This window comes from Natator depressus, chromosome 2, assembly GCF_965152275.1.
Source record: "Natator depressus isolate rNatDep1 chromosome 2, rNatDep2.hap1, whole genome shotgun sequence".
Classification (NCBI taxonomy): domain Eukaryota; kingdom Metazoa; phylum Chordata; order Testudines; family Cheloniidae; genus Natator; species Natator depressus.
In genome coordinates this window covers 250,803,290-250,830,627 of record NC_134235.1, presented here as the reverse complement: position 1 = coordinate 250,830,627, position 27,338 = coordinate 250,803,290, and the positions used below count along the sequence as shown (strand labels likewise).

Genomic DNA, 27,338 nt, shown 5'->3' with positions numbered 1-27,338 from the left:
CAGCCTCATGTGGATCTGCTTGTTACAAAAAGTGTCAGAGGTATTGCACAAAAGCAGGGATCAGTCCAGGCTCTATAGCTGACATGTTCATTATCTAATGGTCTGTAGGCCTTCATTTTGCCTACCCTCTGCTGATTCCAAGAACTTTAATGAAGTTTAATGAAGATTCCACTGATTCCAAGAACTTCAGTGAAGCTCAAGCAAGACTCAGCTTACATGATTCTCATTGCACCAGCCTGGCCAAGACAGTACTGGTTTCTGGAACTGTTCAGATTGTCCATACTGTGGCAAATTGCCGGCACTAGTATGATGGGTCCCGCGCTTTCTCTTCTTGTGGGAGGGGGTTCAGGGCACTGTTTCTCACCCCTGATCTGGGGTATCACCTGTCCCACTAATATCCCAGAGAAGGGGAGTGGAGAGGGAGGGACCCGGGCCCGCCCTCCCTCTACTCCGGGTTCCAGCCCAGGTGCCCTAGGGATAGCATCAAACCACTTGAACTAGTGATTCCTTCCCCTGGCCTACTTCCCTCTCTGGCCCTTCAGCTTCTGGGGCTTCCTGCCCTCTCTTTGCTTGGGCCAGGTTTGTCCCAATCCCTTGTGTCTGTGGAGTCCCTCTGCTCTACACAAGCCAGGTTTCCCTTTACCTAGGGTCTTGGTCTTCTGGCCCACCACAGTGCTTCTCCAAACTGTCCTTTGCTTCCCTCTAAACTGCTCTCCTTCAAACTGCTCTCTGCTTCAACACCAAACCACTCTGCTTCAATTCCTCCAAACTGCTCTCTGCTCCAACACCAACCCACTCTGCTTCAGCTCCTCCAACTGACTGATTGAAGCAGGGGGGTTTTATCAGGTGACTGGCTTCAGGTGCTGTAATTGGCTTCAGGTGCTCTAATTAATCTACAGCAACCTCTCTTCCCTCTACAGGGAATAAGGCTCTCATCATCCTGGGGCTTACATATCTCCCCTCTAAAGCTTGCTGTCCAGCGATGGGGGGATTTTCATCAAATTCTCCAGGCTACAAGGGCCCTTATCAGGGAGGGTAAAAGGACCGGCAAGCAGGCCGCCGCAGCCTACCAGCGGGTCTGCGGCTTCTGTGACTCCTTGCTCACCTACAGAGTAGGTCACGGTTTACTGCGAGGCCCAATGGGGGCTGCAAGCATCCCTGCTGGCAAGGATCCCCCCCCAGCCCTCCTCATCGCATCTATCATCATCGCAACGTTGAACACCCGGGGCTGTAGGATGGGTCTCCGCAGGTCCCAGGTGCTCTCCTTCCTTCGGGAAGGGGTGTACTCTGTGGTTTTCCTGAAGGAGACCCATACGGATCCGGCCTCCGAAGACAGCTGGCGGCTGGAATGGGGGGACAGGGTCTACTTTAGCCATCTCACAGTTCATACGGCTGGAGTGGTGACCCTGTTCTCCTCTGACCTACGGCCCGAGGTGCTGGGGGTCGCCGAGGCTATGCCGGGCCGCCTGCTGCACCTCCGGGTCTGTATGGAGGGGGTCGTGGTCAACCTCGTTAACGTCTATGCCCCAACACCGGGCCTGGAGTGGCTGTGTTTCTATCAGCAGGCGTCCGCCTTCCTCAGCACCTTGGATCCTCGCGAGTGCCTGGTCCTGGGTGGGGACTTTAACACCACCCTCGAGGAGCGGGACCACTCAAGGACTGAGCAGTGCCCGGCCGCTGCGGACGTCCTCCTGGAGATAGTCAAACACCACTCCCTGGTGGAAGTCTGACGTGACCACCACCCGGACGACATCTTGATGTCTTTGTCTCTGGGGCTATCAGTCCTGACCTTTTCGCTAGCACTTAATTCACTAATTAATAATCATAATTAATATATACATCTTACTTGCCATATACAGGTAATAGTTTGTGGAATGCCATTTCTGCAACATTTTTTCCTTCCTTTCCCCTTGTGAAAGCCTCTCCCACTGATGCTGGGCTGCCAACGGGCTGGAATGGGAAGAAAAAAGCCTCAGAATCCGTCTAGAGGCACAGGACCCCCTTGTGGACAGATAAATGTGTTGCAGGAGCCGGAGCTGCAGCTCGTGGTCCAGGACCCAGGTGACTTGGTGCGGGTGGAGGATTGCTAGACCATCTATTCGGCAGCCTCCTCCGCCCGAGTCAACTGGGTCAAGAGCTCTGGCCTGGTGGTCGGGGATGGGTGGCAGGCGAGCTCCCTCCCACCCGCGCTTCAGGCCATCCAGTGGAGCGCGGGTCCGCTGCTCTATCTCGGGGTTTACCTTTCTGCCGCTCATCCATCTCTGCCAGAGAACTGGCACGATTTAGAGGGCAGGGTGACAGAGCAGCTCCAGAAATGGACAGGACTACTCCGGTGCCTCTCCCTTCGAGGGAGAGCTCTGGTGCTTAATCAGCTAGTCCTGTCCATGCTCTGGTACCGCCTCAACACCTTGGTCCCGGCCCCAGGTTTTCTGGCCAACCTCTGGACATCGATTCTGGAGTTCTTCTGGTCAGGACTGCACTGGGTCTCTGCGGGGGTTCTCCATCTACCCCTGGAGCAGGGAGGGCAGGGCCTAAAGTGTCTCCACACTCAGGTCCATGTCTTCCGCCTCCAGGCCCTGCAGAGGCTCCATTATGGTGCAGCCTCCGAGGCTGCCGGTCTTCTACCAGGACCTCCTCCAGACCTGGAAACTGTTCTCAGTGACCAGGCCATGGCGGCTACCGTGGGGGCAGATCTCCTTGCGGAGCCCCTGCTACACAATCCCCAGCTCCATGTGCAGGTGGTGGAGTCCCCCTCGGTGCGCCAGAGGTTTGTCTTGGCAGAAGTCACAAGAGTCGGAGACCTCCTGGACTACGACTGGGGAGACTGGCTGGATCCCCTGATGGTCGCTCAGCACATGGGGCTCTCCAGGCCTCGTACTCCCCGGCACGTACTTCAGGAGGTGAGGGCCGCTTTGCCACCCGCTGCTTGGGTTTACCTCCACCGGTCCTGCACGAGGGCACACCCCGCCCACCCTCCACCCCAGGCCCTCTGGACCTTTTTATTGGGCCCCTACCCCGTGGATCCAACCAACCCCCCCGCCCCTTCACCGTGAGCCAGCTGCATGATCTGCAGCCGGTCTGCTTCCAGACCACGCCAATGAAACAACTATACACTCTCGTGCTCCACACCCTTCACATCCTCACCCTTGCGTCCCACCCCGACACAAAGTGGTGGGACCTTCTGCCACCTCTAGAGGGTGAGGAGCCCCGGTGGGCAAGCCTATACTCCACCCTGGTCCCGAGGCCCACCAGAGATATCAGTTGGTGGCTCCTTCATGGGGCCGTGAGCACAGGCATGTACTTGGCACGGTTCACCCCTGTCCCAGACACCTGCCTCTTTTGTGGCATGAGGGAACCCCTGGCACACATTTACTTGGAGTGTGCCAGGTTGCAGCTTCTATTCTGGCTCCTCAAGGATATTTTGTTACGTTTTTGGTTGTACTTTTCCCCTCACCTCCTCATCTATGCACTCCCTATCCGTGGCCCCACAAACCCTAACCTCCTCCTGGCCCTGGCTAAAGTGGCCATCTATAAAACCAGGGTGAGGAGGTTGGCCGATGGAGTCTCCTGTGACTGTGGGGCCCATTTCTGATCCTCTGTCCGTTCACGTATCCGGGCAGAGTTCCTCTGGGTGGCATCCACTGACTCCCTTGACGCCTTCGAGGAGCAGTGGGCACTGTCCAGGGTTCTCTCCTCGGTGTCCTCATCCGGTTCCCTTCGTTTGACCCTTTGATCGCACTCCTGTCCCTGTTATTTCATTAGTTGTCCCCCCTATTTTTTTGGCTTCCAGGTCCTGTGGATCCCCTCTTAGGCTGGGGGGGGATCCTTTAGCAGTGGATCCCGCCCACTTCCTGGACCCCAATAGGATCACCCTCCTGCTGCCCTCTGGCCATGCTGTATCACAATACATTCACCAATCACCCTTCCTCTACTTCCCAACTTGATATCACAGAGCAAAGAGAAAATTCTTTGTCTGGACATGTCATTGCTACATCTGAAGAACAACAGTTACAGAACAGGTTAATAACCATTTTTTTCCTGTCTATTATTCTACTATAATAATTAAACTCTGCTTTATCCTTTCCCCCCTACTTCTGGGATTCACTGCTTGCTACTTCCCATTAGCAATGAATGAGGAGAGAAGCTGTACAACAGAATGAGAAATTTCTTACCTCATAATTTTCTTTCTGTTAGCAGCTTTTCCCCAAATTCAACCCAAATGCTGTTAAATGACCAGAATATAAATTGAAGTCTTTCTCTGAAAGGAGATTTAGGCATATATTGTGTTCAGGCTAATTTCATACATTATATCAAGTCTCTTAATGATAATAATCAATTCCTGGAGTGTTTCCACAGCTGTGGAAGAACTCTTCTTATGGCCTGGGGTGAAGGGCGGAGCTTAGTCCTGGAACCTCCAGCAACAACACTGGACTGCCTCCAAATTCCCTGGGGGGCATTAAGCCATTAATAATGAATTTGGAGAGAAACAGCTAAGACAAAGAAGTTTTGTACCTGACAGTTTTTTCAATCCTTGTCACAAATTCAATGTAGGTTTCTATGAACTAAAAGTTACTACAATCTATTGGGTGTTCAGAGGCCCATGATATAAATTGGTTGCCTCACTCCAGTTTCTAAAGGATAACTGTATACATTCAGAAAACAAAACACCACCAGCACATTTGGAACCCTTTCCTCAAAATTTGCTGTAGGTTGGCTTTGGTTTAGACTAAGCTTTAATGAAAACTGGTTAATCCCCTCTGTTGCCACCCCCTGATAGCAATTGCTTTCCAAGCGTGAGACATATTTGTTGGGCGCTGTGAGGAAATTTATGCTGCAATTAACGAATATATATATATATATATATATATATATATATATATATATATATATATATTCTGTTAATAGAGTACATTGGTCTCTGGGGATATCAGTCCTGACCTTTTCACTAGCACTTAATTCACTAATTAATAATCATAATTAATAATGAAATAAATTTTGCCTTCACTCACAGTATGATATTGTACACACTAGTGACAGAAAAAGCCTCTGAGGATTCAGCTTACTTCCCAAATTCAAACTTTGCCCCCTGCTTCTCGTATGTTGACCTAACTAATGCAATCCGTGCACTCAGCACATCCAGATTACATTGCTATAACTCGCACGAGCTGAGGCTAGGTGTGAAGGCCATACTACACTGATTTAGAGTAGCTCAGGATTTGGTTCTTCTCATGACCTTCACAATTATCTATTGCAAATATGTAAAATCACTTTTCCATGCTGCCTTTGTAACCTGTAGACCAATATAAAAGAAACTGAGAAATGCAATATTAGTAGCTTAGAAGAAAATGAAAATGCTGTGCTCTGGTGGAAAACAAGAATAGGCGTTTCCACAATCAGATTCAAAACTAGATAAATTTTCATTTTTGTGGATCTGTATCACTTTATCTCAGACTCAGAATGTAAGCGAAAAAGAGTAAAGGCTTGTGTCAGCAAAGATCCTAATTTTGCATGCGTGAAAGAATTGAGAAGCAAACACATTCAAATATAGACTCAAGTCTGTAGACAGACTGTTAGATCATTATATATGAGTATTAATTTGAGTTATTGACACCTAATAGTGGATTTGAAAGGGAAAGATAGTAATATAGTGGGGAAACAATTACTTCTTGTGATTTACAGTGGGTGTAAATGCATTTTAACTGTCTTTTCTGTTGTTTGATATACATTGTATTTTATGTGGTAATTAGAATTTGAATCCTGGATAACTGGTCCAAATCTGCCCTCAAATAAAACTGTGTGCAACCCCTATTGAATTCCATGGGAGCTGCACAGATGTAGCTGGGGCAGATTTGTGACTAACATATCTACTGCTTTCCTCTATTCTGTTAAGCATTATCCCAAACCATCACCTATGTGGGAAACCTGGCATAGGGAATTTGCCACAGTTCCTCCTGTGGAAGAAGCAGGGATCAGTCTCAGGTCTTGGAAGATCCAATAAAGGTAGTGTCTGTGCACAACAGGGTCCGGTGCCTCTAGACGGATTCTGAGGCTTCTTTCTTCCTGTCCCAGCCTGTTGGCAGCCCAGCATCAGTGGGTGAGGCTTTCACAAGATAAGGGGAAAGGAAGGAAAAAAATGTTGCAGAAGTGGCATTCCACATACTATTACCTGTATATGGCAAGTAAGGTGTATATAATAAGCTGTACTCTCTGTATATTACAAATCAGATGTAATATCCTTGTGGTCTATTGACCATAGAGAAAAATTGATGTGAGGGATGGTCAACTATCTGAACTGTCTATGGAGAATATGAAGTAAGATGTTGCGGTCTTTGATCATAGAATTATAGGACTGTAAGAGACCTCAAGAGGTCTTCTAGTCCAGTCCCTTGCACTCAAGGCAGGACCAAGTGTTACCCAGACCATCCCTGACAGGTGTCTGTCTGACCTGCACTTAAAAATTGCAAAGATGGAGATTCCACAGCCTCCCTCAGCAATTTATTCCAGTGCTTAACCACTGTGACAGTTAGGAAGTTTTTCCTAATGTCCAGCCTATACCGCCTTTTCTGCAATTTAAGCCTACAATTTTCTGATCCTATCCTCGGAGGTTACTGAGAAAAAATTTTCTCTCTCTTTGTAAAAACCTCTTATATACTTGAAAACTGTTATCAAGTCCTCCCTCAGACTTCTCTTCTCTAGACTAAACAAACCCAGTGTTTTAAATCTTCCCTCATAGGTCATGTTTTCTAGACCTTTAATAGTTTTTGTTGCTCTTCTCTGGACTTTCTCCAATTTGTCCACATCTTTCCTGAAATGTGTTGCCCAGAATTGGACACAATACTCCAGTTGAGGCCTAATCTGCACAGAATGGAAGAATTACTTCTTGTGTCTTGATTACAATACTCTTGCTAATACATCCCAGAATGATGTTTGCTTTTTTTGCAACAGTATTACAATTGTAACCCATTATGACTCCCAGATCCCTTTTTGCAGTACTCCTTCCTAGACAGTCTATTCCCATTTTGCATATGTGCAACTGATTGTTTTTTCCTAAGTGGAGTACTTCACATTTGCCCTTATTGAATTTCATCCTATTTACTTCAGACCATTTTTCCAGGTTGTCCAGATCATTTTGAATTTTAATCCTATCCTCCAAAGCACTTGCAACCTCTCCCAGCTTGGTTTTGTCTGCAAACTTTATGTGTACTCTCTATGACATTATCTAAATGATTGATTAAGAGATTGAACTGACCCGGATCCAGACCTGATCCCTGCGGGACCTCACTTGATATGCCCTTCCAGCTTGACTGTGAACCTCTGATAACTACTCTCTGTGTTCCAACCAGTTATGCCCTCATCTTATAATAGCTCCATCTAGGTTGTATTTCCCTGATCTATAAAGAGGAAGTGAATTGAAAGGTGATCTACAATTAGACTGTAGGCTACTTGTGGTTAATAATTGGTTGGTTCATGGTGCTTTGTAGCCCATACTGGAAATTATATGAAGTAGGACAAGTAGATGTAAGAGGGTTTCTGAGTGGGGATATGGGGTAGAATTAAGATTGTAGAACCATAACTACATATTTCATCCGTGTTTTTATAATCACCATGTTCTAAAAATGTTGTTTTGAATTAAGATATTTAATTACAACTTTAATACAATCTTAAAGATTTTGTCTCGGAAATTCCTTAGTTTCTACAGAAGCTATATAGAACTTAAAAGTTCTTCGCCCCATGTCATTGGAGCATTTCACCCCAGCAAGTGCAAACTTGAATAGTACAATATTTAAGGTTTCTTTCCGTTTTTCCTGATGTGATGAAAGGTGTCTGAAACCTGTAAAGAAACAAATATAAGAAAAACTTGCCTGGGTTTGGAATTTATTATGAATCTTAAATGTGCTCACCCAAATATAGCGTAAGTTTCATACTACATCTGTAGTCAGTTTAAGACACTCCCCTACTTCCCAAAGAAGTCCAGCCTCCCACTTTATCTTTAGACATTTCTTGGGTGTAACACCCAGTGGCCTGCATGACCCCTCTCTTGCAAAATGTCACCTATGGGAAGCCAGCTCATCCTGTTGGTTGTGACCTGTGTGAAGGTAAATATCATCCATATCTTAATTGTTTGGGGTACAGGGTTCCACTCTGAAGTCCATGCCTGCCCTTTACTGGAGATTAAAATTGGGACCAGCAATGAGTAGAAGTTCCATGTCCTAATCAGGAAGTGATAGCTTTGCATTTGCTGACTCTCGAGATCATTAGTAGAGACTGAAGCAAGTAATTGAAGCACCTAGCCAGAAGTAATAAGATCCACAGTGGAAGTTAAAATCTCCATTAAGCATGAGTCAGAATGAGTTATGGTGTTTTTATCGTTTATCATTTTCCTGTGTGAGTTCATTGGAGAGTGTAGTAATTGTCTGGTTTCACCCACACAGTTGTTGTTGGGGCATTTCTGTATTGAAGCAGGTTCTGTCGGGTATTTGGGTGGCCCATTCCATGATGCAATCTTCTACTCTGCCACAATGATCAACACCCCCGCACAACACACCTTTCAAGGTCCATGGGTCCTACCTAGGCCTGTCATAACATGTGGTGTACCTCATGAATGTCCAAATATCTACTATCTGGGTAATACCAGACAATTACTACACTCTCGAATGAACTCACACAGGAAAATGATAAAAGACAAAAACACTGTATCACCTGTGGGTGAACACTTTTTTCACAAAGTGATCACTTTATTTCTGACCTATCAGTCCTCATCCTCAAAGGAAATCTGCACAACACTTTCAAAAGAGAAATCTGGGAGTTTAAATTCATAACATACTAGACATTTATAATCATAGACTGAGAGACACTGGATTTATGCTTATTACAACAATCTGTAACCCACTAAGAACCCCCACCCTAGCTGCTTCCCTCTGTCTTCCTTTGTCCCCTGTGGCTGGAAGGATGTTAATGGGCCACTTCACCTTGAATGGTCCACTGACATATATGTTAATTACTTATGCTAAACACTCTGTTACACCTTGTATTTAGCTGTGACATTCTGAGTATGTTTCCCAGACCTGAAGAAGAGCTCTGTATTAGCTCAAAAGCTTGTCTCTCTCACCAACAGAAGTTGGTTCAATAAAATATATTACCTCATATTACCTTGTCCAATAAAACATATTACCTTGTCTCTTTTTTAATATCCTGGGACCAGTAATGAATAAAACAACATTGAATACAAGGGTTTGCTTAGTTTTTCAAAACAGTTTAATGTAGTGAATATCTATTTAGGGCCATGCTCATGTGAATGCCTATAATAACTTCTCTTTCATTTCACTTTTAAGGTGGTTGTAAATGCCTTGATAGGTGCCATCCCTTCCATCATGAATGTTCTGCTTGTCTGCCTCATTTTCTGGCTCATTTTTAGTATCATGGGAGTGACCCTATTGGCAGGAAAATTTGGAAAATGCGTTAACTTGACTGAAGAAAAATCAGAATTAAATAAAAGTATTAGGAACAAATTGGATTGCACAACCTATAATGACACACAAAAAATATATTGGACAAATGTTAAAGTCAACTTTGATAATGTTGCTTCTGGTTATCTGGCTCTTCTTCAGGTGGTAAGTTCTGTTTTCTTTTGCTGGTTGGCTATGGGGTGGTGTCATGGTGCTGATTTCTCACCCACCTCTGTGCAAGGTGGGGAGTAGTGGCCTTGCAGAGCCTTCTCTGCCCCTCCAGCTCATGTTCACACTGGCAATGTGGTTAGGCCATGTGGGGCCTCTTACTCTAGTGTACAGACATGTAGGGTCTAGGGGTGATCTACAAACTGATGATGTAACCGTTTGAACATATGCTACTCTATGATACTATGCTATTCTATGATACTCTGATTTACAGCTCCTGGGAAGATGGTGTGTTTGTTTTAATTTCATGAAACTCAAGGCAAAACTCTCTCTCTGCCAGAAATAGGAAGGGGGAAGACAGCATTAGTGGGCTAGTTCCAATTCCCTGAATCTTGGATCAACCCCTGGCCCAACACAATTTATACCTGGTGTCAGGCAGCTTTGATCTGCCACTGAATTAAGGTCCTTAATGGGTCATACACAAGTGGAGGACTGCTATGGCAGAATATAACTGCAGTCTGCATCCTCCCTCTCCTGACATGCCCTCTATGCAAGAAGATGGTGGGGAGCAGAGGCCTAGGGTCCATCTGTGTCATAGACATGTCATCACAATGTTCCCTCTAATTTTTGACAGGCCGTGTGCATAAAAAATTTCTTCTGTGCAAATTTTTGACAGGCCGTGTGCGCAAAAAATTTCTTCTGTGCAAATTGTTGTGCTTCTGTGCAAATTTTTGTGCGTGCATTGTTTTGCCGTGTGCATGGGGTTTAGGATCTGTGTGCATGCGCACACACGCACAGCTTAGAGGAAACAGTGGTCATCAGGAGATCCCCTACACCAGAAGTAAATCTACTGGGCATTTATGGACAGACAGCAGTCCCTTTGCACCCACTCAGTGGCACAAAGATGTTGTAAACAGGCTAAAATATCTGTCCCTGAAAGTTGAATATGATTTTAATAATTTGTCTTTTATTCTAGGCGACATTTAAAGGTTGGATGGACATTATGTATGCAGCAGTAGATTCACGAGGGGTAGGTCACGAAAATTAACTATTCTCCTTGGTGACTATCTCTCCAGTTCTTTATTGTGTTTGATAATTTTCATACTTGTTAGTTTTAGGTGATACAATATAAGTCTTTTCTGTTCATTGTTTTCTTGGTGTTGTCCACTTATGATAAAACTCCCTGATCTTTATTTTCAGCATCTGATATGCACATTTCACTTGCAAATGACTTGCAATACCATAAGTACAGTTAATTGCTACAGTGGATGTTTTAAAGGGAAGCTGTTTTCTGTCAAATTCAAAGCCTACAAAATTATAACTAGGAGCAATTCAGGGTTGAACTAAAGTGGATGACAACCATTTAAAATAAATGGTCAAATATTATTATTTTATTTAATATTTATATTACTGTAACATCCAGAGGCCCAAATCAGAATCAGGGCTCTATTGTGTTAGGTGCTATATGAACACAGAAGTCTTGTGTACACAGAGGGTGGGAGGGCAGTTCATGCACAATGTATTTTTGTGCACTAAGAAGTGCATATTAGATAGTACACACTGATGGCATACAGACTGTAAACTGCTTTCTGATTCAATATGTATCCATGTGTGTAAATAGCTGGGAGTAAGCGGTCAGCATTCTGAGTGGTTTCAGAGTAACAGCCGTGTTAGTCTGTATTCGCAAAAAGAAAAGGAGTACTTGTGGCACCTTAGAGACTAACCAATTTATTTGAGCATAAGCTTTCGTGAGCTACAGCTCACTTCATCGGATGCATACTGTGGAAAGTGTAGAAGATCTTTTTATACACACAAAGCATGAAAAAATACCTCCCCCCACCCCACTCTCCTGCTGGTAATAGCTTATCTAAAGTGATCACTCTCCTTACAACTCCTTTCTCTGCATGAAAAAACTTGTACAGATACAGACAGTATGCATCCGATGAAGTGAGCTGTAGCTCACGAAAGCTTATGCTCAAATAAATTGGTTAGTCTCTAAGGTGCCACAAGTACTCCTTTTCTTCATTCTGAGGGGGTATCCAAAGGTGCTTTGCTTCACTGCTGGGCTCTATACATTCTGGGGCTTTTCTTGCTGCACATTTTGAGATACATAGCAGAAGTCAGTCAGAAGTAACTGGAATTCTGGTACTTGGGGTAGGGTTGCCAAATTTCTATTTGCAGAAAACCGAATATTCTTGACCCACCCCTTTCCCTCCCTTCCCCCAAGGTCACACCCCTGTCACATGCCCTGCTCACTGCATCCCCCCTCCCTCTGTTGCTTGCTCTCACCCACCCTCCCTTAATCACTCATTTTCACTGGGCTGGGGCAAGGGGTTGGGGTGCGGGCTCTGGCTGAGGTGCAGGCTCTGAGATGAAGCGAGGGATGAGGAGTTTGGGGTGTAGGAGAGGCCTCTGGGCTGGGGGGGTGAGGGGTTCAGAGTGTGGGAGGGGGCTCTGGGCTGGGGCTGGGGCAGGGGGTTGGGGTGTGGGAGGGGGTATAGGCTCTGGGCTGGGGTTGCAGGCTCTGGGGTAGGGCCAGAAATGATGAATTGTTACCAGATGTGCCCGTTACTTTGGGGTATACTCATTTATTAGGGTTACTCTTCTGGGGGGGATTTCTGTAATTCTATTGATGTATTGCAGCCCTAGAACCAGATGAACACGTGCGCGCGCGCGCACACACACAGCAAGTCTGAGCAGACTCGGTCAATCAGCAGTCTCAAGCTGACCCCTTATATGTCCCTGTACTCAATGGGCTGGGCCAAGCAGCACTTTCAGCTGCCACCCTTATGTGCCACACGTTTAACACGTCCCTATCCCCACTTTCATGTCACAATTATACTGGTAGTAACCCACTTGATGAGCAAACCCCACAGTATTTTGGGCACTGCAGGGATCTTTAGCTTAGGTAAAAGAAGCATTGCTGTAGAGTACATGGGGGAAGCTAAAAACACAAAAGAGTAAAGTTCAGAGAGAGAGAGAGAGAGAATCAACCAGCTTAATCATAAAAGTTATTTATTGAATAATAGTGATAACTACACAAGGAGAGCCTAAACCAACATAACAGTTATATTATTAAAGGTTAATACCTGAGGTAGAAAAGAAAACAGAGAGAGAGAAGAGAAAGAGAGGGGGGGATCTCACCCACTCCATGAGGCTTGAACTGGTTGGGGTTCCCAGGTGATGGTGGGAGCTCAGGGTCCTGAGTGCTGGAGACAGGCAGAGCCCCCAGCATGATCATTCAGGAGATGGAGTCCCAGTGGAACTGATTCAGAGTTTGGGTCCATGCATCAGAACACTTACTTGGGCATAGGTAGGGGTTTTTGTAGAGCAAATACAATGGTTCAAGGGAGAACACTAGATTTGTTTATGGGTAAGCTGATGACTCAAGTATTTTCTTTAGGCTAGACAATAGGAACTGATCACTCTTGGCTATGGGTTGTGTTTTCTTCCAGGGAGCTCACAATGCAATTGGGCTGCTTCAGTATTTTGGATATCAATTAAGGATTCATTACTAGAATTGATCTGATAACTGCTGAGCTGGCTGTGTGCAGGCGTAGGTTCATTAACATCTGGAGCAGAGATCCCCCATGATGCAGTGCTTCCCCGCTTTTCTGGTCCCAGATATCAGTGCAGTTCTCTGTTCTCCATTCTATATGCAAATGGAGATGTCTGTCTGTCCCATCTTTCTCTCTGTTCTTCATTCTGTATGCTAATGGAGATGTCTTAATCTTGTCACCCTTGTCAGGAGGGGTCTAGGTGTGTCTCCCAATGCCCTTCACTGCTCTCTGCAAGCCTTTTCTCTGACCGGTTTTGGTTCAAGCAGAGACTGGTGAGGGGGGTGTCTTTTATGAGTCAGACAGGCTAGATACTGTGCCCTGTTTCCCAAAAACACAGAGCTGACTGGTATCAGGGTTCAGGATATGGGAGGGGGCTCCGGGCTGGGTCAGGGGGTGGGAATGCGGGAGGGAGTTTGTGTGCGGGATACATGCGTGCAAATATTAGTCCTCTCTAAGTTGATTTGCAATGAAATTAATATACTTTCAAAGTGGGTTATAGAATACATATCAACTGGCCAGATAGTACACATCAAGATTTTCATCATATTGACACAGGTGGTTAATGAGAAATATTTTTTTGCTTATTCCACACTGCGTCATTTGCGTGTACGAAAACATCTAGGCCAAGATTTTCAAAAGCAGGAGAACCTGAAGTTAGGCTCCTCTGGCCTGATTTTCAAGTACTGAGTACTCAACAGATCCCACTGACCTCAGTGAAAACTGTTGATCGTTTGACACCTTTGAAAATCATGCCAAGAAAGTCTGGTTCAGCTCTCACTGAAGTCAATAATGACTCCATTGACCTCAGGGAGAGTGATTCAGGCATATATTTAGTTATGATGGATAGTATTTTAAACAAATGCATAAAAAGAGAAACATTATCTTATGTAAAAAGGGATCATCGTTCAGGATACGTTGTAGATCCTTGATGATGTGCTGGAGAGGTTTTAGTTGGGGGCTGAAGGTGACGGCTAGTGGCGTTCTGTTACTTTCTTTGTTGGGCCTGTCCTATAGTAGGTGACTTCTGGGTACTTTTCTGGCTCTGTCAATCTGTTTCTTCACTTCAGCAGGTGGGTATTGTAGTTGTAAGAATGCTTGATAAAGATCTTGTAGGTGTTTGTCTCTGTCTGAGGGGTTGGAGCAAATGCAGTTGTATCTTAGAACTTGGCTGTAGACAATGGATCTTGTGGTGTGGTCTGGATGAAAGCTGGAGGCATATAGGTAAGTATAGTGGTCAGTAGGTTTCCGGTATTGGGTGGTCTTTATGTGACCATCACTTATTAGCACCATAGTGTCCAGGAAGTGGATCTCTTGTGTGGACTGTTCCAGGCTGAGGTTGATGGTGGGATGGAAATTGTTGAAATCATGGTGGAATTCCTCAAGGGCTTCTTTTCCATGGGTCCAGATGATGAAGATGTCATCAATATAGCGCAAGTAGAGTAGGGGCATTAGGGGACGAAAGCTGAGGAAGCATTGTACTAAGTCAGCCATAAAAATGTTGGCATACTGTGGGGCTATGCGGATACCCATAGCAGTGCCGCTGACTTGAAGGTATACATTGTCCACATTTTTTCATGTTCTCTGTATGTGTGTATGTATGTGTATATGTGTGTGTGTGTGTATATATATATATATATATATATATATATATATATATATATATATAAAATCTATATATATATATATATATATATATATATATATATATATATATATATATATATATATATATATATAAAATCTTCCTACTGTATTTTCCACTGCATGCATCTGATGAAGTGGGCTTTAGCCCACGAAAGCTTATGCTCAAATAAATTTGTTAGTGTCTAAGGTGCCACAAGTACTCCTCGTTCTTTTTGCTGATACAGACTAACACGGCTACCACTCTGAAACGTATTATCTTATGTAAAAAGAAAAGGAGTACTTGTGGCACCTTAGAGACTAACCAATTTATTTGAGCATGCACTTTCGTGAGCTACAGCTCACTTCATCCAATGAAGTGAGCTGTAGCTCACGAAAGCTCATGCTCAAATAAATTGGTTAGTCTCTAAGGTGCCACAAGTACTCCTTTTCTTTTTGCGAATACAGACTAACACGGCTGTTACTCTGAAACCTGTCATTATCTTATGTGTCCTTGTGTGAATACTAAAGTGCGAAAAACCCTAAATTCAATCTTTTAATTTCTTAGTCTTCAGTTAGTGGAATGGGAGATTTTGCCCTACAGGTTTCTGAGCGTAAGTTTAATCAATATAAGTGCCAATTACAGGAATCTGTTCTGCACAGAACAATCTTAACAAAGATTGCAGAGGAAATCAAAACAACAAATAGTAGTTATACTATTAATAGACATTGGGCCAAATTCTCTGCCCAACTACTTCAATGGAAACATGCCAACAGAGAATTTGGCATATTATTTTCAGAACGTATTTTCAGCTTATCAGGAAGGATAATCAAATTCTAGGCAAAACATTGTTCCTTGTTAAATTGTTATCCACATTGTCTGTTGTGTCCTTGGATTTAACTTTAATCACACTACAAACTTTATCTCCGCTTCTCTTTCTCCCCACCACCACAGAAATGCAAGACCTATGGCTTGTCTACAGTGAGTTAGTGCACAGCAAGACAGGGTGTGAAACTAGAGTGCAGCAGCTTACTGCGCATCATTCACCATGTGTTCACTGCTACAGCAGAGTGAAAGTCCCAGAGTGTGGTTTAGCTGCCTCAAGCAGGTGCACTGTCGATTTCCACCCTGGCTTGCTGCATACTAACTCATTGGGTAGATAGTCCCTTATTCTTGTGCATTACAGACAGGTTTTTTTTTTTTCGCATTTCTAGTGATGAAGCAAGTTTGATATCCTGCAAGGATCTCTGTGCGGGAGGACTCCTGCACCTATACAGAGCTCATTCCATGACCAGGGCCATACTATTCTCAACCAATTTTCATCTTGCTTTTCATTTTTGCAGAAAGAATTGCAGCCACAAATGGAAAAGAGTCTATCCATGTACCTCTATTTTGTGGTTTTCATAATCTTTGGATCTTTCTTCACACTGAATCTCTTTGTCGGTGTCATTATTGACAATTTTAATCAACAAAAGAAAAAGATAAGTACACTGGATATGTTCCCAGGCCCCGATATATTCCTTATGTGTTGTCTTCAAACTAGAACATGCCAGCAGTACACTGAAGCTCTGAAACATCTATATACATTTATTACATGGAGCAGCATCAGTACTGGATTTAATAGAGGCAGCATTACAAGTGAAGTGCTTCCCCGTCTCCATTCCATTCCCCTATATCCCAGCCATGTAACTCTTGGGGCTGCATTGATTCATAAGAGTCTATGAAGCCAGTTACATTGTTTCATGAATGCTACTTCCCCTGCTCTGGAGCTGAGCACTGTGGGACAGGGTCTGAGAGCAGCTCTGGGATTGGGCAGTGGGCCTTAGATGGAGTAAGCAGCAAGATGAATTGGAGGGGCAGGGAGAAAGTTGCTCCTTCCCTCAGATGCCTGGGCTCTTAGCAACCTAATCATTTTCCTGCTTTCTGAGCCACTAGATTGTCACCACAGAACTGCTGCTCTGGGAGATCTTGTTAACTTGCTGCACTGTTTTGGGCCTAATAAGGTACTGGGAGAAGGGTTAGCAAGAGATGAAAGGATAGAAAAAGAAAGAAATGTTGGATTCCAATAATTTAGATGCTTGCACAGCAGTAATGCTTCTTTCTCACCAAAAATAACAGTAGCATTGTCTCCATATACTTAGGTGGACAAGACATCTTTATGACAGAAGAACAGAGAAAATATTATAATGCAATGAAAAAACTGGGATCCAAGAAACCCCAAAAACCCATCCCAAGGCCATTGGTGAGACCACCTGAGTTCTTCCAACTAAAATATTTCTAATCAGTGAAAATCCATAGTAAAATTCACTTAATCCACTGAAAAAAACTACTATATATACAATATACCTGTTTCTTTCCATTACTTCATAGTCTTAACTCTGCACCAAGAAATTGTCATTGATTATAAAGATTATACAGACTAAATGTTTATGAAGGTCAATGCAGAAATATTGTTTTGTATATTTATCCTGAAATTGATTATCCTTCAGGATTTGTATACTCTGATATAAATATATAATCTACCTATTATGAAATTAAATAACATTGTAACATATAAAAATTGGAGCTGTCCACTAGTGAGTATGTACATTTATTTTACATGGTTACTAAGGATGATTAGGGAGCCGGGGGAAATAATAGACGTCATTTCTTGATTTTAGTAAGGCTTTTGATACAGTCCCACATGACGTTCTAATAAGCAAACTTGGGAAATGTATGGTCTAGATGGAATTGCTATAAAGTGGGTGCAAAACTGGTTGAAAAACCATGCCCTAAGAGTGGTTATCAATGGTTCGCTGTCAAATTGGATGGACGTATCTGGTAGGATCCCAGAAGGATCTGTCCTATATCTGGTACTATTCAACATTTTCATTAATGACTTGGATAATGGAGTGGAGAGCACTTATAAAATTTGCAGATAATAACAATCTGGGTGGGATTGCAAGTACTTTGGAGGACAGGAATAAAATTCAAAATACCTTAATAAATTAAACAATTGGTCTGAAATCAACACAGTGAAATTCAGTAAGTAAAAGTGAAAAGTAGGAAAGAAAAATGAAATGCACAAATACAAAATGGGGAATAACTGTCTAGGCAGTAGAGCTGCGGAAAAGGGTCTGGGGATGACAGTGGATCACACACAGAATATGAACCAACAGTGTGATGCTGTTTGTGAAAAAGGATAATATTCAGGTTATATTGTTTTGCTTTGCTTGGTACTCGTGAGGCCTCAGTGGAAGTGTTGTGTCCAGGTTTGGATGCCACACTTGAAGAAAGATGTGGACAAACTGGAGTCTGGAGGAGATCAACAAAAATTATTAAAGGTTTAGAAAACTGACCTATGGGGAAAGGTTTAAAAAACTGGGCATGTTTAGTCCTGAGAAAAGAAGAGTGAGGTGGGACCTGATAACAGTTTTCAAATATGTTAAGGGCTCTTATAAATAGGACTGTGATCAAATGTTCTCAATGTCCACAGAAGGCAGACAAGTAATAAACAGCTTAATATGAAGCAAGGAAGATTTAGGTGAGATATTAGAAAAATCTTTCTATCAGGCTAGTTAAGTATGGAATACGTTACCATGGGAGGTTGTGGAATCCCCGTCATTGGAGATTTTTAATAACAGGTTAGACAAACACCTGTCAGGGATGGTCTAGGTATACTTGGTCCTGCCTCAGTGCAGGGGGATGGACTGGACGACTTCTTGAGGTCCCTTCCTGTCCTACATTTCTAGTATTCTATGCATGCCTACATTCTCATAATGAATAGTAAATACTCTTTTTTTCTCCTACAGAACAAATACCAAGGGTTTTTATTTGACATCGTGACAAGCCAAGCCTTTGATGTTATCATCATGATTCTCATCTGCCTTAACATGATCACTATGATGGTAGAAACTGATGATCAAAGTACAGAGAAGACTTACATTCTTAACAAAATCAACATGCTCTTTGTTGCCATCTTTACTGCAGAGTGCATCATGAAATTATTGGCCCTAAGACACTACTACTTCACCAATGGCTGGAACATATTTGATTTAAGTGTTGTCATCATGTCCATTGTTGGTAGGTAAAAATACAGAAGCATTTTCTTCACTATCCCATATTTAGTTTTCATAAAAGAAAGTGAGTTGAATTGGCTACTTGGCCAAAAACTGTTGCTGAAATGGGACCCAGGATGTTAGAAATGAAGTGTTGGGGAAAGTAGTCAAAATAGATTTTTTTAAAAAAGAGAGAAAAAAAAGAAAGGTCAGAAGAATAAATGCCAACAAATATATTCAGAGTAGCACAGAACAGGAATTTATAAACTTTTCCTATTGTTTTATCTTATCTTTTAAAAGGAACTACTTTTTATAGTGGAAGGATACATTGTATACAATCTCTGATTGTGTTTTTTTTCTTACTGTTTGAAAAGTTGTAAATGTAATGTTCCAGGTTATAATAAGTATTATACTTTGGTCTCATAACACTGGAAAGAGAATTCAGATGATAAAGTTAATAATTTTCTGTGTTAATTAGGGGTTATTTTAGGGATGTGAAACATTTTAAATTTTACTAAAATTCAGATTATTTTTTTCAGAACTCAGTGATTGTATAATCTTTTATCATATGATGATATGACCTGTAATAATTTTGGTTCATGAAGAAATATTTTGCCAATTTTTAAAGCATATACAATACATTCACATTGTAAAGGAGACTCAGCTGCAAAAATTGAAATTAAAATATAGCAACTTTAATTGATAAATCCTGAATAACAATAGATATGGTAATATCCAAAATCCAAAAATATTTGTGGTTCACTGTTCCCGGCCAATGGGAGCTGCAGGAAGCGGCGGCCAGGCCCACGCCGCTTCCCGCAACTCCCATTGGTCAGGAATGGCGAACCGCGGCCACAGGGAGCTGCAGGCAGCCATGCAAGTGTAAACAAATGATCTGGCGGCCCGCCAGTGGCTTATCCTGATGAACCATGTGCGGTCCGCGGGCCGCAGGTTGCCCATCACTGTACTAGAGTAACAGAGAGGAGAATCAGGCCCAAATATGTTGTTTAGTTTGAAGGGATTTTAATGCAGACATGGAGTGAAGAACTGGAATAAAATTTCTGTTCTGCTAATTTAACTACTTCTAAAGCAGATACAGGCAAAAGTGATTGCGGAAGGTATATAGGTAAGGAAAATATCTGCTCTCCATATAATTAGTACCATTTAGTGCGGCAGTATGAGTATTGAGAGAAATGTATCCAAACCTCTTCCTGATTCCACTTTGGTGACAGTGGTGAAAAATGAGGCACAAAGAAGTGGGTCCCCATAAAGATTAGAGATTTAAGAAAAAATCTCCCTTAAAAGAGAAGTATTTCTCTATAGTGCACCTCATCACAAGGAATTCCTAGAAAATAGCAAAAATAAATAGACCTAAAGGGAGAGCAAGAGAAAAAAAACCCTTTTTGCATTATGGGGAAAAAAAGAGTATAGATATTTACATCAAGCATTGACCTGCTGATGTCTGGAAGATTACCTTTCTTTCTGTTGTCATCTGAGACTACTTGCAGTTGCAGTGGGACACTTTAGGAAGCCCTGAATGAATTTAGTCTTTCCTTGTGTAACACCACCTCTGGCCTGCTCATCTGCAGTGACTGAACCTTGGACCCCTGGATCTAAAAGAATAGACTCCACTTTTAGTGCAAATAGACCTTGTCCCTTAGCTTAGAGTAACCAGACTAATAAACCTCTATGTGTAATCATGCCACTAGAAAGGGACCAAAAGCCTCATTGTTAGCATGGATTACACTGTTGTTTACTCTGTTGTTTTTCTCTGTCTGGTTTATTTGGCCCTCATCACCACAGTATCTAAGTTTTTTTATATGAGCTTTGTTTTTTCAACATTTAGAGCCAAATGTTAAAATACACTTACATAACCTGCCCCTACAAAAAATACACATGTACCAGTGGTCGTGCAAAATGCTACACATAAAACACCTACTTGTATGTTTCCCATGTGCAATAGTTCATATACAGATTTTAGGGGCGCAACATACATACTACTCCAATGTTTGAAAAATATTGTCCATTGGGTCCGTTCTTGTTTTAATTTCAAAACTTTTACAGATAAGCCATTTAACTTTTTTAAAATGTGTACCTTTTCCTTTAAGAATCAAGATCCATCAGGGCTAGCACATTTTTACTAATACTATTATTTCTTTCAGTTAATAATTAGCAAAAATTAGAAATTCTAACTGATTATTCATTTTTGTTTTTAGGCACAGTGCTCTCTGGCATTGTTAAAGTATTTGAAAATTATTTTTCACCTACACTCTTCAGAGTCATTCGCTTGGCTCGAATTGGACGAATACTAAGACTCATCCGAGCTGCCAAAGGAATTAGAACTCTCCTTTTTGCCTTAATGATGTCCCTTCCTGCTCTGTTCAACATTGGCCTCTTACTTTTTCTGGTCATGTTTATTTATGCCATTTTTGGCATGGCTAACTTTGCTTATGTTCAGTGGGAGAGTGGGATTGATGACATGTTCAACTTCCAAACCTTTGCTAACAGCATGCTCTGTCTCTTCCAAATCACAACATCTGCTGGCTGGGATGGTCTTCTCAGTCCTATTTTAAACACTGGACCTCCATTTTGTGATCCTAACATACGAGGTGCTGTGGGAGAATGTGGTAAACCTGCTGTGGGTATTATTTTCTTTGTAAGTTACATCATTATATCATTTCTCATTGTTGTAAACATGTATATAGCTGTTATTTTAGAGAACTTCAATGTTGCCACTGAGGAAAGTACAGATCCTCTAGGTGAAGATGACTTTGATATGTTTTATGAAGTCTGGGAGAAATTTGATCCTGGGGCAACTCAGTTTATTGAGTATTCGGCACTTTCAGACTTTGCAGATGCTCTGGCAGAACCTTTACGTGTAGCCAAACCAAACAAAATTGAGCTCATAGCAATGGATCTTCCCTTGGTCAGTGGAGATAGGATCCACTGTTTGGATATTTTGTTTGCTTTCACTAAACGGGTGCTAGGTGAATCTGGGGAGATGGATACTCTAAAAGTACAGATGGAGGAAAAGTTTATGGCTGCCAATCCATCCAAGCTTTCTTATGAACCAATCACAACCACAATCAGACACAAACAAGAGGAAGTTTCTGCCATTATTATCCAGAGGGTTTACAGGAGTCATTTGATTCAACGTTCCATGAAGCAGGCTTCTTTTTTATACCGTCATAGAACCTGTGATGGTGACATCCTTGAAGATGCTCCAGAGAAAGAAGGCCTCATTGCATTCATGGTGAATGAAAATTATGGTAGAAATTTAGACAAGTCAGAAACTGTGTCCTCAACCTCTTTCCCTCCATCCTATGACAGTGTCACTGGGACCACTAACGAGCACCTTGAGGTGAAGATGGCAGACTCTCCGCAAATTGATGAACCTATAGATTGTCCACTATCTGCAGAGAGAGAAAAGGAATCCAGTGTTTAAATTTTTGTTAAGAATGCTTTAAAATTTTGTTCCCATCATGTAATGATGTAAATATACAGCAATTAAACATTCGTATTAAACATTAGTTGCAAAAGAAACAGTGGTGGTTTTACCCTTAACTGCAGAAGTTGGTAAGGTATAACCTTTGACCCTGCTACATTCAGCTTTGCTTAATGTTTATACTTATATATGAACAGGAAGAATCTGTGTATGGTTTCAGCTATTATATCAGTGGCAGTACCAAGTTAAGGCAGAATCCTTAGTATGTGGTTACTGTGGCCCAGACATAGTGTTTATAGAGCTGTATTCCACTTCTGCCAACCAGACATCTACTTCTTTAGATTGGTTTGCTTTGTTGGGGAGCAAGTTCAAGGAAGATAAGTTTCATGGTGTCTGAAAATAAATATGTGCCCGGGGTAAAGGGTGGGCTGTGACAAAGTTTAAGGTTTGGGGTTTTTGGAAGTAGGGAGGGGGTTGAAATGTAGCCTTAATTCATTCCTAATTAACTTTTTGATTATAAACCCGGTAGATTTATGATTCAAAATCTGTTCAATCCTGTGATTCACATATCACAAGCATAATCATTGCATGACTCACTGATATGACATAGTGTACTGGAACTCCCCCAATATGATGAATTTAAACAGAATAGCCATGGTGTATATACTATTGTGGTCATGTTACTGCAGTATAATGAAATAATAAACGTAACATTTAACATTCCAGAAACAGTAACGAACTGAGTAAGAACTTTCTTTTGTTTTTAAACAAACCTGAATCTTTTCCCTTTGTAGTTATGGCATTCATCATGTTATGTTCACCATGTTTTCTTTCTTAAGGTCTTTGCTACTCTTGTGGCATCATGCTCTCACAAAAATCCCACAAAGGCCTCTACTCCTGGACCTAGGTTCAGTCTCTTTTCCCATGCATGTAAATACTTATTGGAGATATATATAATGTGTGTGTGTGTGTGTGTGTGTGCGTTTAAACTCTCAGTATGAACCATTTCATTTTTCAGTGGCTGATTTGTCTTCCTTTGGGTCATATTTTCAGGAAGTCATAGCCACAACATTGCCAGGCCCCTTATTTCCACTCCATTTGTTTAAATATCACTCAATTTTCTATGCAGGTCAGTTTTCCAGATACGATTTTTTAAAAGTTGCAAGATTTATGCGATTATCAAGGGTTGTTGGTCTACGTGAGACACACAGCTTTCCTTTCTTCACCACAGTTATTTCAGACTGAGAGAAAGCTTGGCATTATGGCTCTAGCACTAGACTAGGACTCTGTTCTGGGTTCAGTTTCTTGCTTGGCTACAGACTTCCCACGTTACCAAATGCAAATCACCTCTAATTGCAGTGTAGACATACCCTTAATCTCTCTTTCACTCAGTGCCCCACCTATAAAATGGGAATAATAATAATTATTATTCCTTTCTCCTTCTCCCTCACTTTTGTCTGCCTCTCTATTTAGACTGTGAACTCTCTGGGCAGGGACTGTCTCTTACTATGCATATGTACAGTGCCTTGCACAATGGGGCTGCAATCTGAGCTGGAGCTTCTAGGTACTATCTGAATACAAGAAATAATAAATAATATTTGTAATGCCTTTTAACTTTCTTTCTCTGTGTTGTATTTCCCCTGCTTCCCCTAATCCACATGGTCTCTCACTGTGGAGTTTTGGGGGCATACTATTATTTTCTTCCTATAATTTGAAGCTAGACACAGTGGGCGATATCCTTTGTTGGTGTGAATCAGTGTCATTGACGTCAGTGACACTGTACCATGGAAATCAATTGAGCTATGCTGATTTGCATCAGCTGAAGATCTGGAAAAATGACTAAATAAAATACTTCTTTTTTTATGTAGTTTTTGTTATTACACAATTTAAAAAAATCCTATTTGCGACCCAGCAAAAACCAGGTGATGACACAAAATGAATTGCACTTGCCCATTTGTTGGGAATCATTCTGCTAGGCTATTCACCAGTAAACACAATGCATCTCCATCCATAGATAAAGCCTAATCCTATAGATTTAAAATCTTACTTATATTAGGGTGAAACTCATCTCTCCCTGCATAGAGACTAAGTAATTCATCTTTATGCAGGGTACTAAAATGCAGGTAGGAAAAATGAATTCATGAATTCATCTTTCAACCACAGACAGGCCATGGAGCTACAATACAGTCCTTTCATGGACACTGTTCCAATCTAAGAGCTGAAAAATCCATCACTGCACCTTCACTCCCCCTGTGCAGGTGTTTGGGGACTGGATCTACACAACAGGTTGGTTCTTATGTGTCTTGCAAAATGATTTTGCTTGAGGAGTGTGCTAAAGAAATCACTGAATGATCACAATTACCTTTAAAAACATTTGGGTGGTTAATGGAAAATTAAATCCAGATTTTCAAAGTTTTTAAATCATATGGGTGTGTTGATGAGATTATCTTGTCTAAAGAGATTCAGCAATGAGACCTTTTTACAATGAAATTATCATGTGACTAATTTGTGTACACAAAATTGAGTTAAATATGTAAAAAGTAAAAATAGAACAATATATATTTAATATATTTTCTTTATGAAGAGAGCACAGTTTCAGGCATCGAAATGTGTGCTTTGTATTTTCTGTCCCATTGGTCTTGTCCACAGGGCATAAACCATGGGACCTTTCTTTTTAAGATTTTTCTACTGAGTAAAATTTTCTAGGCATGAGCAGGTATATGAGAAGCGACAAAGTTAATATATAGTACAATCAACTGCCCATCTAGGTTAGCCTTCTGTACTCTGTGTCCATTTACTAGTAGTAGTCACTATTGATTTGGTAGTGGTTTGCCACATAGAATCATAGAACTGGAAGGGACTGGTCCAGAGGTCATCTGGTCCAGTCCCCTGCACTCAAGGCAAAACTAAGTATTGTCTAGATCATCTCTGACAGGTGTTTGTCCAACCTGCTCTTAAAAATCCCCAATGATGGAGATTCCACAACCTCCCTAGGCAATTTATTCCAGTGCTTAACCACTCTGATAGGAAGTTTTTCCTAATGTCCAACCTAAACTGAACTTGCTGCAATTTAAGCCCATTGCTTTTTGTCCTATCCTCAGAGGTTAAGAAGAACAATTTTTCTCTCTCCTCCTTATAACAACCTTTTATGTACTTGAAAACTGTTATCATGTCCCTTCTCAGTCTTCTGTTCTCCAGACTAAACAAACCCATTTTTTTCAATCTTCTCTCATAGGCCATGTTTTCTAGACCTTTAATCATTTTTGTTGCTCTTCTCTGGACTTTCTCCAATTTGTCCACATCTTTCCTGAAATGTGGCTCCCAGAACTGAATACAATACTCCAGTTGAGGCCTAATCAGTGCAGAGTAGAGCAGAAGAATTACTTCTTGTGTCTTGCTTTCAATACTCCTGCTAATACATCCCAGAATGATGTTTGCTTTTTTGCAACAGCATTACACTGTTGACTCATATTTAGCTTGTGATCCACTATGACCCCCCAGATTCCTTTTCCGCAGTACTCCTTCCTAGTCAGTCATTTCCCATATTGTGAGGCTATTCCTCATTCTTTGAATCTAATAGGGCATTTGGTTCCAGCTAAAGGACACTACCTCAGGCATATTCCTCAGATTGGAAATTATATTTTTATCAGTGAATTTTACTTAAAACTTTTCAAACTAGGATCTGTATGTATATTAACCAATCTACGGTATTGAGTTATATCCTGATTGTACATATGCGGCCAGCTCATCAGCTGGTAGCGTAAATATGCATTGACTTCAGTGATGCTATGTTGATTTATATCATCTGAGAATGTTGCTGTGACTCTAGAGGATCCCAATGCCAACAGGCAAGGGGCTCCCTGGTATGTAGCAGTAAGTCTCAGATGGCCAGACCAGTTCCGTGTACGCCAACTCACTGTTGTCATAATCTGTATCTAAAAGGTGTCATGTAAGCTATCATATGTGATCTGGTAACACACTGGTCATTAATATTATTGTGTGGTATACATATGGGTGACATATGAAAAATTATAAATGTGCTGGAAATATGATGTTAAAATGTGTTTGGCAGGTATGGCTTAAGTCACCCTGCCCTAGACAAAGGAATGTAGTCAAGCCTCCTTGAATGTGTCTCCAGTGTAAATCGAACAGAGAGACAATGAAAGTACACTTACATAAAAGGTAAACAAAACCATCCTACCGAGTGGGAAGATAACTACTTAATTATCATGACAGGGGAGGAGATTACAAAAATTAACAAGGTGTCAGCTCCCTGGGGGACCTGGAGAGTAATTCTGACTTTGAAAAGAAAAATAAAATGCTCAAAGAGAAAAAGACATTCTGGAATCCTTCATGTGAAAAGACAAAGAAACCAAGTGTTTTGAGCTCTTTGTTGGATTCTGGCTAAGAACTGGCCAGCCACACCAGAAAAACAACTGTGGTGAGAAATCTACTTTGAACATAAGGCTCTAGTTTCTTAAATTAGGTTTTAATCTTAGGAGAGTATTTTTACTTTAGTTTGTAACCATTTCTATCTTAAGACCTTCTACTTGGCATCACTTAAATATCTGTTCTTTGTTAATAACCTTAATTTTGTGTTATTACACTGCCATCTTGGTGCAGCATTTCAAACTGAAGAGTAAAATCCTCAGCCAAACTAACAGGCTGGTGCTGTGTACTGCCTCTTTAAAGGAGAAGTGAACTTGATAAGGGTTGTGACTGCTACAGTGAGAGGGGCTGAGCACTGCAGAGAAGATGGTTTTGAGGAGATTGGGGGCTGGAAGTGTTGTTGAGGTCCCACTGCAAAGCGTAATTGGGCAGTGGAAGCCAGTGAGACCTTCTTGTTTGTGTGCTAGCTGTTGGTGTCAAGGCTGAGAGCTGCAACAGGATAGCATTTAAGGCACCCAGAGTTGTAAAGCAGGTATTGACTGAATCCCTTACTAGCTTGGGTGAACGCTAAAGTACACTGGCTTCTATGTTTGACAGAGCCATTGCCTCTGGATAGCTAGTGGCAAAATCCACTATGACCAAGATATGGCTTCCCTCTTTGGGTAGGATGTG

General features: G+C 41.9%; 1 protein-coding gene across 3 annotated transcripts in view; it reads left to right on the top strand.

Annotated features, from left to right (window-relative positions):
- The window catches only part of LOC141983316 (sodium channel protein type 5 subunit alpha-like), a 100,031-nt gene extending 77,343 nt beyond the window's left edge, over positions 1-22,688 (top strand). For all 3 annotated transcript variants that reach the window (XM_074946335.1, XM_074946336.1, XM_074946337.1), the window contains 6 exons: positions 9,333-9,611; positions 10,591-10,648; positions 16,143-16,280; positions 16,937-17,037; positions 18,587-18,857; positions 21,049-22,688. In XM_074946335.1, coding sequence (XP_074802436.1) covers positions 9,333-9,611; positions 10,591-10,648; positions 16,143-16,280; positions 16,937-17,037; positions 18,587-18,857; positions 21,049-22,277 — 2,076 coding nt within the window. In that variant the 3' untranslated portion in view covers positions 22,278-22,688. The remainder of the gene's footprint in view (positions 1-9,332; positions 9,612-10,590; positions 10,649-16,142; positions 16,281-16,936; positions 17,038-18,586; positions 18,858-21,048) is intronic.
- Positions 22,689-27,338: the final 4,650 nt, after the last annotated feature.